Raw genomic sequence first — 13,273 nt, 5'->3', positions numbered from 1 at the left:
CGGGGTATAAATCCAATCTCCTCCTCCTCTTCTTGAAAAAGAACAGTTTTTGTCAAGAGCTCTCTCAGCCCCACCTACCTCACAGGGGAAGGGAAGGGAAAGGAGTTTGTAAGCTGCTCTGAGACACCTTTGGGTAGTGAAGGGCGGGGTATAAATCCAATCTCCTCCTCCTCCTTTCCCTTTCTCAGCCTGAAATTGCCTCTGTGGCGTCTTTATTCATGTATTAAACTTCCTTGTGTTTTGAATGCACTGATCTCTGGAAGCAAATCCGAGCCTGTTTGGTCTTGCAGTCTGAAGGGCAGTAATAGGGAGAAGCAGCGGGGGAACTCCCCATCCCCAGAGTGCAGCGGCTTGAAACGGCAAAGGAGCGATAGATCGCTCCCTCACTAACTGTAGGAGCAGCATCTAGGCAGAACCTCTAAATGGCAGCGCAGGTACAGAGTGTGAAGGGGACAATGACATGTATCAGGAGCAGGGCCAGCTCACTTACTAGGCAAACTAGGCATTCGCCTAGAGTGCGCCAGCCCTTAGGGGCGCCAAACTGCACCCACCCACCCCGCCAAAAGCCCTGCATTTCCGCAGCCAGGTGACCCCCGTCGCTGCCTCTGCCACCCGCTGCCTCTATGGCCGACTAACTTCTCCCTGCCTGCCCCCTTGGCTTCCCAGCAGAGCGCTTCTCCTCCTCCTCCTCCTCCTCGCGGCCGGGGACTGGCAGCTGCAGCAAGAGCAGCAGCGGCAGCAGGGCCGGGGGAGCAACGGGTTGTGAATGCCCCGCCGGTCAGTCTCTTCTCTGGGCACCCTGACGAGGGGTGCCAAACTGCACCCGCCCCCCGCCAAAAGCCCCCCCCACTGGCTCTGACCGGGGGGGGGACACCGTGGCACATGGGGGGGCACCAGAAGGGATCCTCGCCTAGGGTGCAAAATAAGCTGGGGCCGGCCCTGATCAGGAGAAGCTCTAAGGGCCACTAGTGGTGGCGGTTGTTGCCCAGTTTGCTTTTCACACCCCTGGGAAGTGGAGGGGAAGGGGCGTCGTTGCTGAGCAGAGACGTGGGGCTCAACCCGAAGGCACAGGTTAAGGCGGTGCGAGTCTGTTCCTTCACAGAAACTATCCAGCTTCTTTTCCCCAGCTCCTTCCTGGCACCTGAATCACCCCCAGGATGAGGAACGGCACGTGAAGGAAGTGGGCAAAGCCAAGAGGACCCGCACCCTTAAGATCAGCAAAGCCAAGACAGCGCCTGAGAAGTGGCAGGCACCGTTCTTACGAGAGATCGCCAATGCCAACGAGCTGAAGTACTTGGACGAGTTCCTCCTGAACAAGGTGAGAGAGGGCCAGGAAACGGAGCACCAGGCCTCCGTCCCCTCTGAGAAGACCCACCCGGGGCACGTTAAGAGGCAGCAACCGACGTTTTAAAAGCGAATCGATCATCTGCCCTTCCAAACGCTACACAGACCGGAATGTGAGGATTCCGAGGGCTAGATCCAGTTCTGCTCTCGGTGGTCCTTTCCTCCGGAGGCCGGCTGTTGCCAGGGGAGAGTTGCGCTGTTAGTAGAAAGAACTGCAGAATCCAGCCCCTCTTGAGTCCTCTCTTCTTTGCTGCAGTGCAGTGTCAAGACAAAAGTAAATTCCAAAGGGGAAAGAAGGATCTCCGCCATGCCAGTTAATCAGTATTTATTTATTTATCCATCTCTTGGGTAATCGGTCCATCAGGCCTGTAGTGGACTCTGCTGCCGAAAGGGCTCTGCTGCCTGTCCGGCTGTGCCGTCAAGTGGAGCAGCAGGGCTGTTGGGCAGCACTTGTCTTGGCAGGTGGTGAACAAGAGCCGCCGAAGTGTAGGACTTTTTCAGGCAGGACCTTCCACTTCCCCTGGCAGCTCCAGCTCCGAGACCGAAGGTTGCCTTACCTGGGCAGGGCCTTGCTTTGCCATCTGTGGACAGCCGCTGCCTGCCGGCCAGAGCAAACCCAAATGGTCTCTCTGGGGTGGGGGTCTGACTCTGTGCAAAGGCTGCTCCGTATTTCCCCAGGTTTAGTAGTTCAGGGTCGTGCAGAGGTGTCCTAGGCTGTGTTCCCTCTAAGCTGAGTTAGTGTGAGCTAACTCACTGTTTTTCAGCTTCCAGCTCACACATTTTTGTCTTAGCTCAGGAAGGAGGGCTCCAGAGCAAACTAATTTTATGTAGCAGCCAAATCGCTCGGTCACCACTTTAATGCCAGTAGCTCACAAAGTAGAATTTTTGCTCACAAGGCTCTACAGTTTAGAGGGAGCACTGGTCCTGGGTACTGGGCCAGATGGGCCGGAGGTCTGCCTGTGGCAGGTTTTTGTCCGTTGTGCTGGTGGAAGTCAAGAGCAGTGTTCCCTCTAAGCTGAGTTAATGTGAGCCAGCTCACAGTTTTTTAGCCCCTGGCTCACAGATTTTTGTCTTGGCTCAGGAAGGATGGCTCCACAGCAGACTAACTTATGTGTTAGCCAAATTTCTCGCTCACAAGTTTAATGCCAGTAGCTCACAAAGTAGAGTTTTTGCTCACAAGACCCCACAGCTTAGGGGGAGCATTGGTCAAGAGTGGTGTTGCAGAGTGCCATGGGACGTGGAGCTGGGAGACCCAGGGGCAGATCCCTCTCTGCCCTTGGGCCGGGCACGCACTCGCAAGCCGCACCCACCTCATGGGGCTGTTGTGGGGGCCTCCGTCACTTTGGTTCCCTGTTGGGGAGAAAGGTCAGCTACACATCAAGTAAATAAAATAAGACAAATGTTAGCAGTCCATACTGCATGATCTGTGTCGTCTGCAGCATAATTTGTTCTGGTCAGAGGGTGAGGATCGTCTTGATGCAGGATGTGGAGGGGTGGGAGGGCTGTAGCTAAGCCCTTCCGATCTGTGTCGTCTGCAGCATAATTTGTTCTGGTCAGAGGGTGAGGATCGTCTTGATGCAGGATGTGGAGGGGTGGGAGGGCCGTAGCTGAGCTCTGCTCTTAAAAGGGGGAGGGGCAAGATATCCGTTGCTCCCTGAGCTGTTGATAAGTCTGTGTTGCTCCTTTCCAGATCAACGATCTCCATTCCCAGAAGTCTGCAGGCGAGTGCTTGTTCTTCGAAGCCACGGAAAAGTTCAGAGGGAACATCAAAACCATGTATTCTGCCCCTGTAAGTAGCTGATCCAGAAGCTCCAGGCTGGAGGGTTAATTTTACCTCATTGAGTTAGGTCCAGGGGTCGTTTCCTGCAGGAGCGCACAGGAGTGGAGCTCCGGCAGTAAAGAGCCCAGGGGGCAGGCACATGCAACAAGCCCCACCCCCTGCTCCCAGCAGCCCTCAGTCAGAGCAAGAAGCAGCCAGGTAAGTTGCAGAGGCCCGCCCCCTGGTCCAAAACAGCCCAGTGGCACCTTTAAGACCAAGTTTTATTCAGGCACAAGCTCTCCCTCCTCTGCTAGGACAGATCCGCACATTCCCCCCACCCCCCAATAGCTAGCAATCCAAAACAATCCAGTGGCACCTTTAAGACCAAGTTTTATTCAGGCACAAGCTCTCCCTCCTCTGCAAGGACAGAACTGCACGTCCCCGTCCCCCCCCGAATAGCTAGGAATCCAAAACAGTCCAGTGGAGCCTGAGCGGTGGGTGTTTGATGTCGGGGGGGTGTGTGGCATATGCAAACAAGTTATTCTAATTGTTGCATGTGCCCGCCTGTTGGATCAGGCCAAAGGCCCATCCAGTCCAACACTCTGTGTCACACAGTGGCCAGAAATACCAGTGCCATCAGGAGGTCCACCAGTGGGGCCAGGACATTAGAAGCCCTCCCACTGTTGACCGCATCACTTGCCCCAGAGCCCCTATCTCCTTTGAGCTTGTGGGACTCCTTGCTATGGGGCCTCTCTAGCAAACCGGCTTCAAACAAAATTGCAGATAGCCTCATTGGTCCATTTAAAAACTACAAAACTAAAGGAACAAGAGAGTGACCTTTTTAATGAAAGACGATGCCTCCAAGATGTCCTGCCGTCCAGTGAAACGTCTCTGTTGTCAGATTTCAGCAGACGTCTATTTGGCTGCCATGAAAGAGGGCATTAAAATTATCATAGCAACTCAGTTATAATTGCTGGAACGACAGCTGCTGAGATTCCATTTACCTGCTCTTCACTCCAAAACGGGACTCTCCTATAAACATGAAAAAACAATTTAAAATAGATTTTTTAAAAACCCAAACCCCGACAACTTAGTACCAGGTGGATAGGCCTGTTGGTCTGAAGCAACAGAACAAAGTTTGAGTTCAGTGGCACCTTTGAGACCAACAAGGTTTAACTCTTTTAAGACTAACAACTTAGTACAACAACCAGGGCTTTTTTAAAAGAAAAAGAGGAGCCGGAACTCTCAAGAGGGAGATGAAGTTTTCAATCTGTATACTGAAAACTCACAAACTTCTAAACATTTTAAAAAGAGTTTTGTTGGAGAGGTTCCAGAACTCCATTCCGGTCTGCTCCCCCCAGAAAAAAGCCCTGACAACAACTGTCCTATAATCAAATGGAACAGCTGCTAAAGAAGTAAAAAAAAAACCTGTGTGTTTATTTACGTGTTTGGATGCTGCTTTTATCCCTGAAGGAGCTGCGGTGGCTCAAGTGGTTAAGACGCTGAACTGCAGTCTGTGGAAGGTCGGTAGTTCAGCAGTTCGAGACCCGAGTGTGCCGCATGACGGAGTGAGCTCCCGTCTGTGGCCCCAGCTCCTGCCAACCTAGCAGTTCGAAAGCAAGAAATTGCAAGTAGATAAATAGGTACCACTTCGGTGGGAAGGTAACAGCCTTCCGTGCGCCTTGGTGTTTAGTCATGCCGGCCCCATGACCATGGAAACGTCTTCGGACAGCGCTGGCTCTTCGGCTTTGAAACGGAGATGAGCACCGCAACCCTAGAGTCGGATTCGACTGGCTTTCGAGCAAGGGAACCTTTACCTTTATCCCCGAAGAGCCCAAAGCTGTTTTCAGATATTTCCAGACCAAATCAAGCAAGATCGTTGTAGTCCCTTGGCCTGTGAGACATAAGCCCGAGAGCCCTTTGGTCATGTCTGTTGGCCTGCGTGCCTAGCCATTCCCCCCCCCCCGGGGTCTCCCTCCCTTGCTCCTAGCCTCAGTAACGTGTGTTGCAAAGAGGCCTGCAACACTTCAAACTCATCGGCATGAGGTAGCCCTCAGTGGGTATTTATTTTGCATCATGAATGTTGCTGTGCATGAAATGTTTTTGAAGGAGCTTCCAAACCTCCCAACTAGGAACAACGAACAAGAAATGCTTTTTTAAAACCACACAAGCAGCACAGCATAAATCAGAGCAATCAAGGTGGAGAAGAAGAGTGGGAACCCCCTCGCGAAATGCAGTGCCAGGTGGATAAAACACAAAGCTTGCGAAGCCTGGCCCCAGAAACATCAACACCTACTACATGTTAAAGTCATAAATGAGTCTGCCAAGATGGGGGAGGGGTATAAAAAAATCTCTGGAGAATAAAAACATGGAACTGATTGCAGCTTGGGCGGAAGGGGAGTGCCCCTGGGGTGGGCAGTTTCAGAGTCTTGGCAGGATGCCACCTGGGGAGGCAGACTGTTAAGATGTCCGTTGGGTTGTCTGTGCACTTGGTATCCCTAAACCAGGGGTGTCAAACATGCGTTCCGGGGACCAGATCAGGCCCCCGGAGGGTTTCTATCAGGCCCGCAGTGGAACTGGTTGTCTTCTGCTTCTTCTTCCAGTTTTGCTGCTGCTGCATCATCGTAGGTTTGCAGCTTACAGATACCTGAACAGCCTACTCAGGATTGCAACAGCACAGACATTTTGATGCAATAATTCAGAGCAAGAGGTGTCAGTTATCAGACACTGTTAAATAAACAAAATATTGCAAGAGTGCTCATGTTTTAAGCATGTTTTAAAGTTAAAAAAAAAACCTTTGTGTTTGTGTCGTTTATAAGGTTTATATCTCCACTACCTGGCATTACATCTTAGGACACACACGGCCTGGCCCAACAAGGTCTCATTTATGTCAAATCCGGCCCTCATAACAAATGAGTTCGGCACCCCTGCCCTTAACGTGTGGGGGGTAACTGTGTGTTTTTTAACATTTATTAGAACGGACAGATCCATGTGGGCTACCGGGACCTGATGGACAACTACCAGCTCCTCGTGGTCAACTTGGCAAAGCAGAGAGAAGAGAAGGACGTAAAGCTGGTCTTGAACCTCTTCCAGTCTCTCCTGGATGAATTTGCCCGCAGCTACGCCAAGAGGGAGCAGGAGCATCAGAAGGTTGGCCGTTGCCTTCCTGCGTGGGGACCTCGGACTGCTTCTCCCAGAGTGTTTGGGCCCTGGGTCACTTCCAGGGGGAGGGGACCGTTTGCACCCTCACCGCAGAGCCCGACTGACTCCAGGTGGACTCTGAGCTGCACCCCAGCCTGTGGCATTCGTTGCCGGGGGGGGGGCTCTGTTGGCTCCTCTTGCCCCAGGGTATCTGGAGCCCCCCTGTGTGCGGCTTTGCTTCAGGCTGTACCAGCCTGGCTTTCTAGGAGACGAGGAGAGGGGGGCACTGGGGGAAGCAGCTGGGATTCTGGCGGGCTGCTCTGCTCTCCCAGGCAAGATGTCTTGGAGGAAGGGGGCTGCGGCCGCACCCAGGAACTCTCAGGGGGTCCCCAGGGTGATGCCCACAGGCCCCGTGGTGTCTGCCACCATCTTCCCCGATGTCCGCCAAGTGCTTTCAGAAAGTGGGCAGGGCCAAGTGAGGCTTTTGCAAGGCTTCTGATTGGCTCCTGGAGAGATTTGATTTTTTAAAAAAAAAACATTGCTTTGCTGGTGGCACGAGGATCTCCACCGTGTCACTGAAGGTAAGCCATGGGGGCCGTTTTGTGGCTGGCTTCACCTGCTGCGGCAGCTGTTTTGGGGCTATGCCTGCCACTCTGCCCTTAGGCTCAGAAAGGTCCGGGACCCCTGATCTATGTAGCTGGGCCTTCAGGATGCCCAAATGAAACAGGTGAAGAATGCGGGTATTCTTCAGGTTGCCACGTCTCCAGGGAGAAGCAACTGCCCCCCCCCCCCCCCCCCCCGGCCCCCCGGGGGACCCCCCATTTGAAAGAGGAGTATGTTCTCCGAATGCCTTAGAGGGCAGCCAAAGGAAGGAGGGCCTGTAGTGAGAAAGAGAGGATCAAGGGCTGCCTCAAGACACGTGCCCCTTTCTTCTTTTCCCCCAACAGCAAAGCAAAGCGCAGAAGAAGAAACGGAAGCACGAGCGGGTGGTGAGTGTTACGGGAGGGAAGGGGCCTGGGGGCGGGAGACCTCTCCCCGGGGCCTGGCAGGGCCGTGGGAGAGCCCCTCGCTTTGGCCGCTCTCATCCTTTGCCCTCTCCTCCTCCTGGGCCACCAGATCGAAGAGCTCCACGGCCACGTCTTTGTGAGCTACCAGGTGAACATCCTGCAGTCCTGCGAGCAGTGCAGCTCCTACATCTGGCCCATGGAGAAGGCCTGCCTTTGCAGCAGTAAGTGGGACTTGGGTGGGTGTGCAAGCTGGGGGCCCCCGGCCCAGGCAGGATCTGTGCCTGGGGGAGGTGGAGATGACTACGCAGTGACGGGAAGTCCCCTCCCCACCCAGATAAGGAGGCAGGAACTTCTCCGCCAGCCGCCCCCCGAGGGAGGACAGTGCTGCCCGCGGCCACAGCTGAAGGACTTTGCGAGCCATCTTCCCTTGGCTTGCCGAACAGGAAGTCCATCTGCCTTTGCCGTCCCCTTCTCTGGGGGCCCTTCCCCATTCCTGCCCCTGCAGCCTCTGCTTTCCTTGAAATTTGCAATCCAGAAACAACAGAAATGTTGGCATTTCTGTAACGCTTCCGTTGTCCAAGGCACTTTGCGCTTCATCTTCTTGTACTCAAATTCATGCAGCAGCCAAAGCGCTGGCTCACAACTTGAATGCCAGTAGCTCACAAAGTAGAATTTTTGTTCACAAGACTCCACTGCTTAGAGGGAACATTGCCCAGCAGCCTCTGCTTCCCTTGAAATTTGCAATCCAGAAACAACAAAAATGTTGGCATTTCTGTAACGCTTCCATTGTCCGAGGCACTTTGCGCTTCATCTTCTTGTACTTGCAGCAGTCCTTTAAGGCAGGTCAGCATTCTGGTCCCCGTCTTGCAAGCGGCAGGCTGAGGCTGAGAAGTGGGGCTTGGGTAAGGGGCACCTTCCCTGCCTACTGAGGCCACAGCAGCAGAGGCAAGATTTTGAACCAGGGACCCGTCTGACTCGCAGCTCTGCCTTTGGGCTGCCGTAGCGATTTGCAGAGGTTTTTACCCCAGCTGAATTTTATTTATTTACTTAATTTATACCCCACCATTTTTCCCAGTGGAGACCCAAGGCAGCTTCTATCAATCTGCCTTCCTCCGTTCTACCCTCACAGCAACCCCGTGAGGCAGGTTAGGATGAGAGCGTGTCACTGGCCTAAGGTCACCCAGCAGGATTCTGTGGCAGAGCAGGGATTTGAACCTGGGCCTCTCAGATCCCAGTCTGACACTCTAACCCCGCTACTCCACGCTGGCTTTTGTAGCTGACTGGTGAAGGGGAAGGCCGATGGGGGTCCAGGTACAGTCTAACAAGCCCTCCCCCCCCAATCTCTCTTGCTCCCTCCAGTCTGCAAGCTGACTTGCCACAAGAAGTGCCTGTCCCGGGTCCAAAGCACCTGCACATCATGCTCTGGGAAGAAGGTAGGACAAGGCCTCTTCCGTGTGCCAGGCCTGCTGTGAGTGAGGTGGAAGGGCTGCGTTCTTCTGTCACAGCTCCAGATGCGTTGATTCATTTTAGCATGTCCTTGGCCACCTTCCCACACTGAGGCCATCAAGGGGCTGCTGGTGAAGGCAAAACGCTCCTTCGTGTAGGCAGGAGGACTCCTGAATGTAGGCCCCGGGTCAAGGCAGGCGCCTGTGTCCAGAAGCAAACAAACAAAAACCCTGCCCAGAGAAAGCTAGCATGTCAGTCTAGAACGTCACTCAGGAGTGACCAGTCACTCTCCGGGCCCTTAACCTTGATCTTCTGCCTGCTCCCCCGGTTGAGAAAGTGTGGGTGGCTGTGGTCAGGTCCTCACACAGAGTAAGCGCACGCCCAGTCCTCCCTTGCGTCTTTGGGCTGGTCTCTCCCCTGTCCTCAAGAGGGCTCGAGCGGGAGTGTAGTGCGGGAGAGTAGAAGCGGCGTAGTGCAGTAGTTCTCTTGCCAGGCAAAGGCCAAATGGGGGTCCCAAGTGGGACTTCACTTCAGAGCAGACTTTTGGGGGGTGGAGCACCCATGGCACAAATTCCCCAGATGTGGCTCTCTTCAGAGCCTCGTGTGTTGTGCTTCTGTCAGTCAGGTTATGTGGGAGGGACTCCGAAGCCAGAGAGGGGCTTGCAGCTTGACTGAAGTGCTGTCGTGACCAAGCTGGGAGGGGCTAGGCCAGAGAGCATTGACCACAGGGTGCTCAGAAAGTCCAGCAGTCCCAGGCAGAGTAGGTGTACACGGGAAACCTCACCCGGCCCGGACACGGAAAGGATTGACAGATTGATAGCTCTTTCTCGATTCTGTGGGTGGTGGCGCATGGCCGTTCTTAGTTGGTGGAGCGATTTGTCTGGTTAATTCCGATAACGAACGAGACTCTGGCATGCGAACTAGTTATGAGACCCCCGAGCGGTCGGCGTCCAACTTCTTAGAGGGACAAGTGGCGTTCAGCTACCCGAGATTGAGCAATAACAGGTCTGTGATGCCCTTAGATGTCCGGGGCTGCACGCGCGCTACACTGGTGGCTATTAGCCACAAGGTATTGATGCTCTGTATTTTGGTGCTTGGGGGGGGGGGCGACAGTGGGAGGGCTTCTAGTGTCCTCCTGGCCCCACTGGTGGGACCTCCTGATGGCACCTGGTATTTTTGGCCACTGTGTGACAGAGTGTTGGACTAGATGGGCCTTTGGCCTGATCCAACATTGGCGTCTCTTATGTTCTTATGTGTAAAATGGGGGGGGGTGTCTTGGGAGGGGGCATAAGCTACCATTGTGTGGCCAGGGTGACCAGATCACAAGTACAAAAAGCCACCATATTAAAACATTTATAGCCCGCCCTTCTGGTGTTGCCAACTTCCGGGTGGTGGAAATCCAACCACAACATCCGTGACAAAAATAACGAAGAGTCAATAAAGATATGTTGCAAAATCATTTACTGTAATTCTGTAGAAACTTCTCTTCTACTATTGCTCACACACTAATGAATGCTGCGCAATGCAAACAATTTGTGGCATAAAAATGTTGACATACATTGTGAAGACCTTGGGTTCTGTTATTAGAGAGTCAACATGGAATGTTTCCTTCCAGAGTTGATAAGTGGTAATTGCTAAGAATTGTGATTGCTTCACATTCAGATAAAGCAAATATTGTGAAACGAATTGTTTACATTGTGCAGCCTGCTTTAGTGTGTGAGTGATAATAGAAGAGAATTTTCTACAGAATTACCACAGTAAATGATTTTGCAACATATCTTTATTGACTCTTCATTATTTTTGTCACGGATGTTTTTGGATTTCCACTTCCTCCTGTGATCTCTCATTTTTAACCTCCAGGTGGTGGCTGGAGATGTCCTGGGATTACAACTGATCTCCAGGCAACACAGATCAATCCCCCTGGAGAAAAGGGCCTGTTTGGAAGGTGGACTCTATGGCATTAGACCCCACTGAAATCCCTCCCATCCCCAAACCCTCTCTTCCTCGGGCTCCACCCACAAAATCACCAGGTATTTCCCAACCCAGAGCTGGCAACCCATGTGCTTTTCCTCTTGGTTCCTCCCATCTGCAGATAGCTAAATACGTGGATCAGGGCCACACGGATGCTAAACAGATTTTTCAGCAGACTTGGGGGATTCCCCAGGTTTGCATAAAAATCTGAAATGTATCAATTTCCCCCAAAGTTAAATTTAAAAATTAAAAAGTGTTGTCTGTGCATGCATGGCCTACTTGGCTTCTGCAGTGGCTGGGGCTTCGGCAGTGGCTGGGAGCTGCATTGGAGCCTAGCGGCGAGCTGCAGCAAAGCCCTGGAGCCCGGCCACAGTGGCAGCTGATGCGAGGAACTGCTTCAGACCCAGCTGCAGCGACAGCTCTCAGAGACCATCATGGCTGGGCCCCGAGGTGACTGGTTGTGCCTGAGCACATGCCAGCTCAGCAGTGGCGGGGGAGGTGGGATTGCCCCCTGGTCCCCGGCTAAAACCAAGGATAAAACAGCAAGCCTCCTCAAATCCTTCCCTCCCTTAAAAGATGCCTCCCATTCCAGCCCCTTCGAAAGCTCTGGCAAACATAGTGTATCAGTATTAAAAACAAGCCAGAGGCATTACAAAATAAAAAAAACAAACAAGATCTGAACTACTTAAAGAATGTCCATGCAATAGGTTAGAACAACGTCTGAGTCCAGGGGCACCTTTAAGACCAACAAAGTTTTATTCTGGATTCAAACTTTGTTCTGCTGCTTCAGACCAACACAAGTACCCCCACCTGAATCTATCTTCATGGGAGGCATACAATAGGTAGATGCAGATCATACAACTGATTAAAAATCCTTAGTCGTTGAAGAAGAAGAAAAGAAGAAGAGATCGGATTTATACCCCGCTCTTCACTCGGAGTCTCAGAGTGGCTTACAATCTCCTTCCCTTCCTCTCCCCACAACAGACACCCTGTGAGGTAGGTGGGGCTGAGAGAACTCTGAGAGAACAGCTCTGAGAGGACTGACCCAAGGCCACCCATCTGGCTGCGTGTGGAGGAGTGGGGGTTCTCACAGATTAGAGTCTGCTGCTCTGAACCACTACACCAAACTGGCTTGGGTAAAAAGACATGTGTTCGCTGCCAAGGCTCATGACAAAAATGAAGTAGCTCCCAGAAGTCTAGAAACACACACAACCCGCCCTGTTCTTGAACCTCTTCCCAGATATGCCTGGTTTTCTGTCTGCCTGTGCCTCTGGGACTTTGTTTTTGGTTCATACTTTCTCCCCACCCAGCTAGTTTTCTAGGAGCAGAGATCCTTGGGTGAGCCCTCAGTGCCGTGAGCCCTACTGCTTAAAGAGGCAGAGGTAGCATCACCTCTGGCTGTGTTTTGGGAGTTGCTTATTAATTTAGAACATTTTCATGCCACCTTTCCACCCGATCGGGGTCCCCAAGGTGGCACACATTAAAAAAACCACTTAAACATTAGAACTATTAAAAAACAACATTTAAAATTATTTTAAAAGTTCAGTAAAAACACATAACTAACAATAACTGTTAACTGGGAGTATGCCAACCTAGCAGTTTGAAAGCAAGAAATTGCAAGTAGATAAATAGGTACCACTTCGGTGGGAAGGTAACAGCGTTCCGTGCGCCTTGGTGTTTAGTCATGCCGGCCACATGACCACGGAAACGTCTTCGGACAGCGCTGGCTCTTCGGCTTTGAAATGGAGATGAGCACCACAACCCTAGAGTCGGATTCGACTGGCTTTCGAGCAAGGGAACCTTTACCTTTACTATGCCAAACAAAAAAAAAAGGTCTTCATGCACTGGCGGAAGACACTGATAGAGAGCAACAGGCCAATCTCCCTGTGGAGGGGAGTTCCAAAGTTTTGTTGCCCCAACCGAGAAAAAGCCCTTTCTTGGGTTACCACCTGTCTAGGCTCAGATTAGGCTCCAGTTTAAGGAAATGGTGTCCACAGGGTTGCCAGCTCCAGGTTGGGAAATACCTGGATATTTTGGGGGTGGAGCCTGAGGAGGGGAGGGGAGGGACTACAGTGGGGTATAATGCCACAGAGCCTACCTTCCAAAGCAGCCATTTTCTCCAGGAAAACTGATCTGTATCGGCTGGAGATCAGTTGTAATCCCAGGAGATCTCCAGCCACCACTTGGAGGTTGGCAACTTTCGGCATCCAGTTTGAAGCAAGTTTTCTTGCATGCTGTACCAAATGGGCACCCTTCTCAGACAGTTGCCCTTGTATCGCCTCAGGTTTTCCCTCCACTTCCCCTATGAATTTCGGTTCCCCATATGTTAACTGGGTAGCCTTTAGGTAGCACGTCCCTCTTCTTATGTGGTAAATAAATCTATATATCTAATAGCCAAGTCGCCCCCGTGTGTGCGGATACCTAAATCCGCGCATCGGGGGCACCTGGGGGGGAGGGAGATTTTTGGGCAGTCCCCAGGTGGGCACAAAAATCTTAAAAGTTAAAAAAAATATTGGGGGGATACTTAAATCCCCCCAAAAGTGACAGAGCGTCCCCTGCGCATGCGCAGGGAACGCTTTGCAGCTGGCCTCGCCGCCGCCTCGGA

General features: G+C 52.3%; 1 protein-coding gene across 1 annotated transcript in view; it reads left to right on the top strand.

Moving 5' to 3' along the window:
* Window positions 1-13,273, top strand: part of MYO9B (myosin IXB) — a 110,761-nt gene that overhangs the window by 85,311 nt on the left and 12,177 nt on the right. Inside the window, exons 28-33 of the mRNA XM_015426684.1 lie at window positions 1,128-1,318; window positions 3,035-3,133; window positions 6,080-6,253; window positions 7,192-7,233; window positions 7,361-7,472; window positions 8,611-8,684. Coding sequence (XP_015282170.1) covers window positions 1,128-1,318; window positions 3,035-3,133; window positions 6,080-6,253; window positions 7,192-7,233; window positions 7,361-7,472; window positions 8,611-8,684 — 692 coding nt within the window. The remainder of the gene's footprint in view (window positions 1-1,127; window positions 1,319-3,034; window positions 3,134-6,079; window positions 6,254-7,191; window positions 7,234-7,360; window positions 7,473-8,610; window positions 8,685-13,273) is intronic.

This window comes from Gekko japonicus, unplaced genomic scaffold (assembly GCF_001447785.1).
Source record: "Gekko japonicus isolate JY-2015 unplaced genomic scaffold, Gekko_japonicus_V1.1 scaffold2550, whole genome shotgun sequence".
In the NCBI taxonomy this organism is placed as follows: Eukaryota; Metazoa; Chordata; class Lepidosauria; order Squamata; family Gekkonidae; genus Gekko; species Gekko japonicus.
This window is presented reverse-complemented; position numbering and strand designations above follow the sequence as displayed.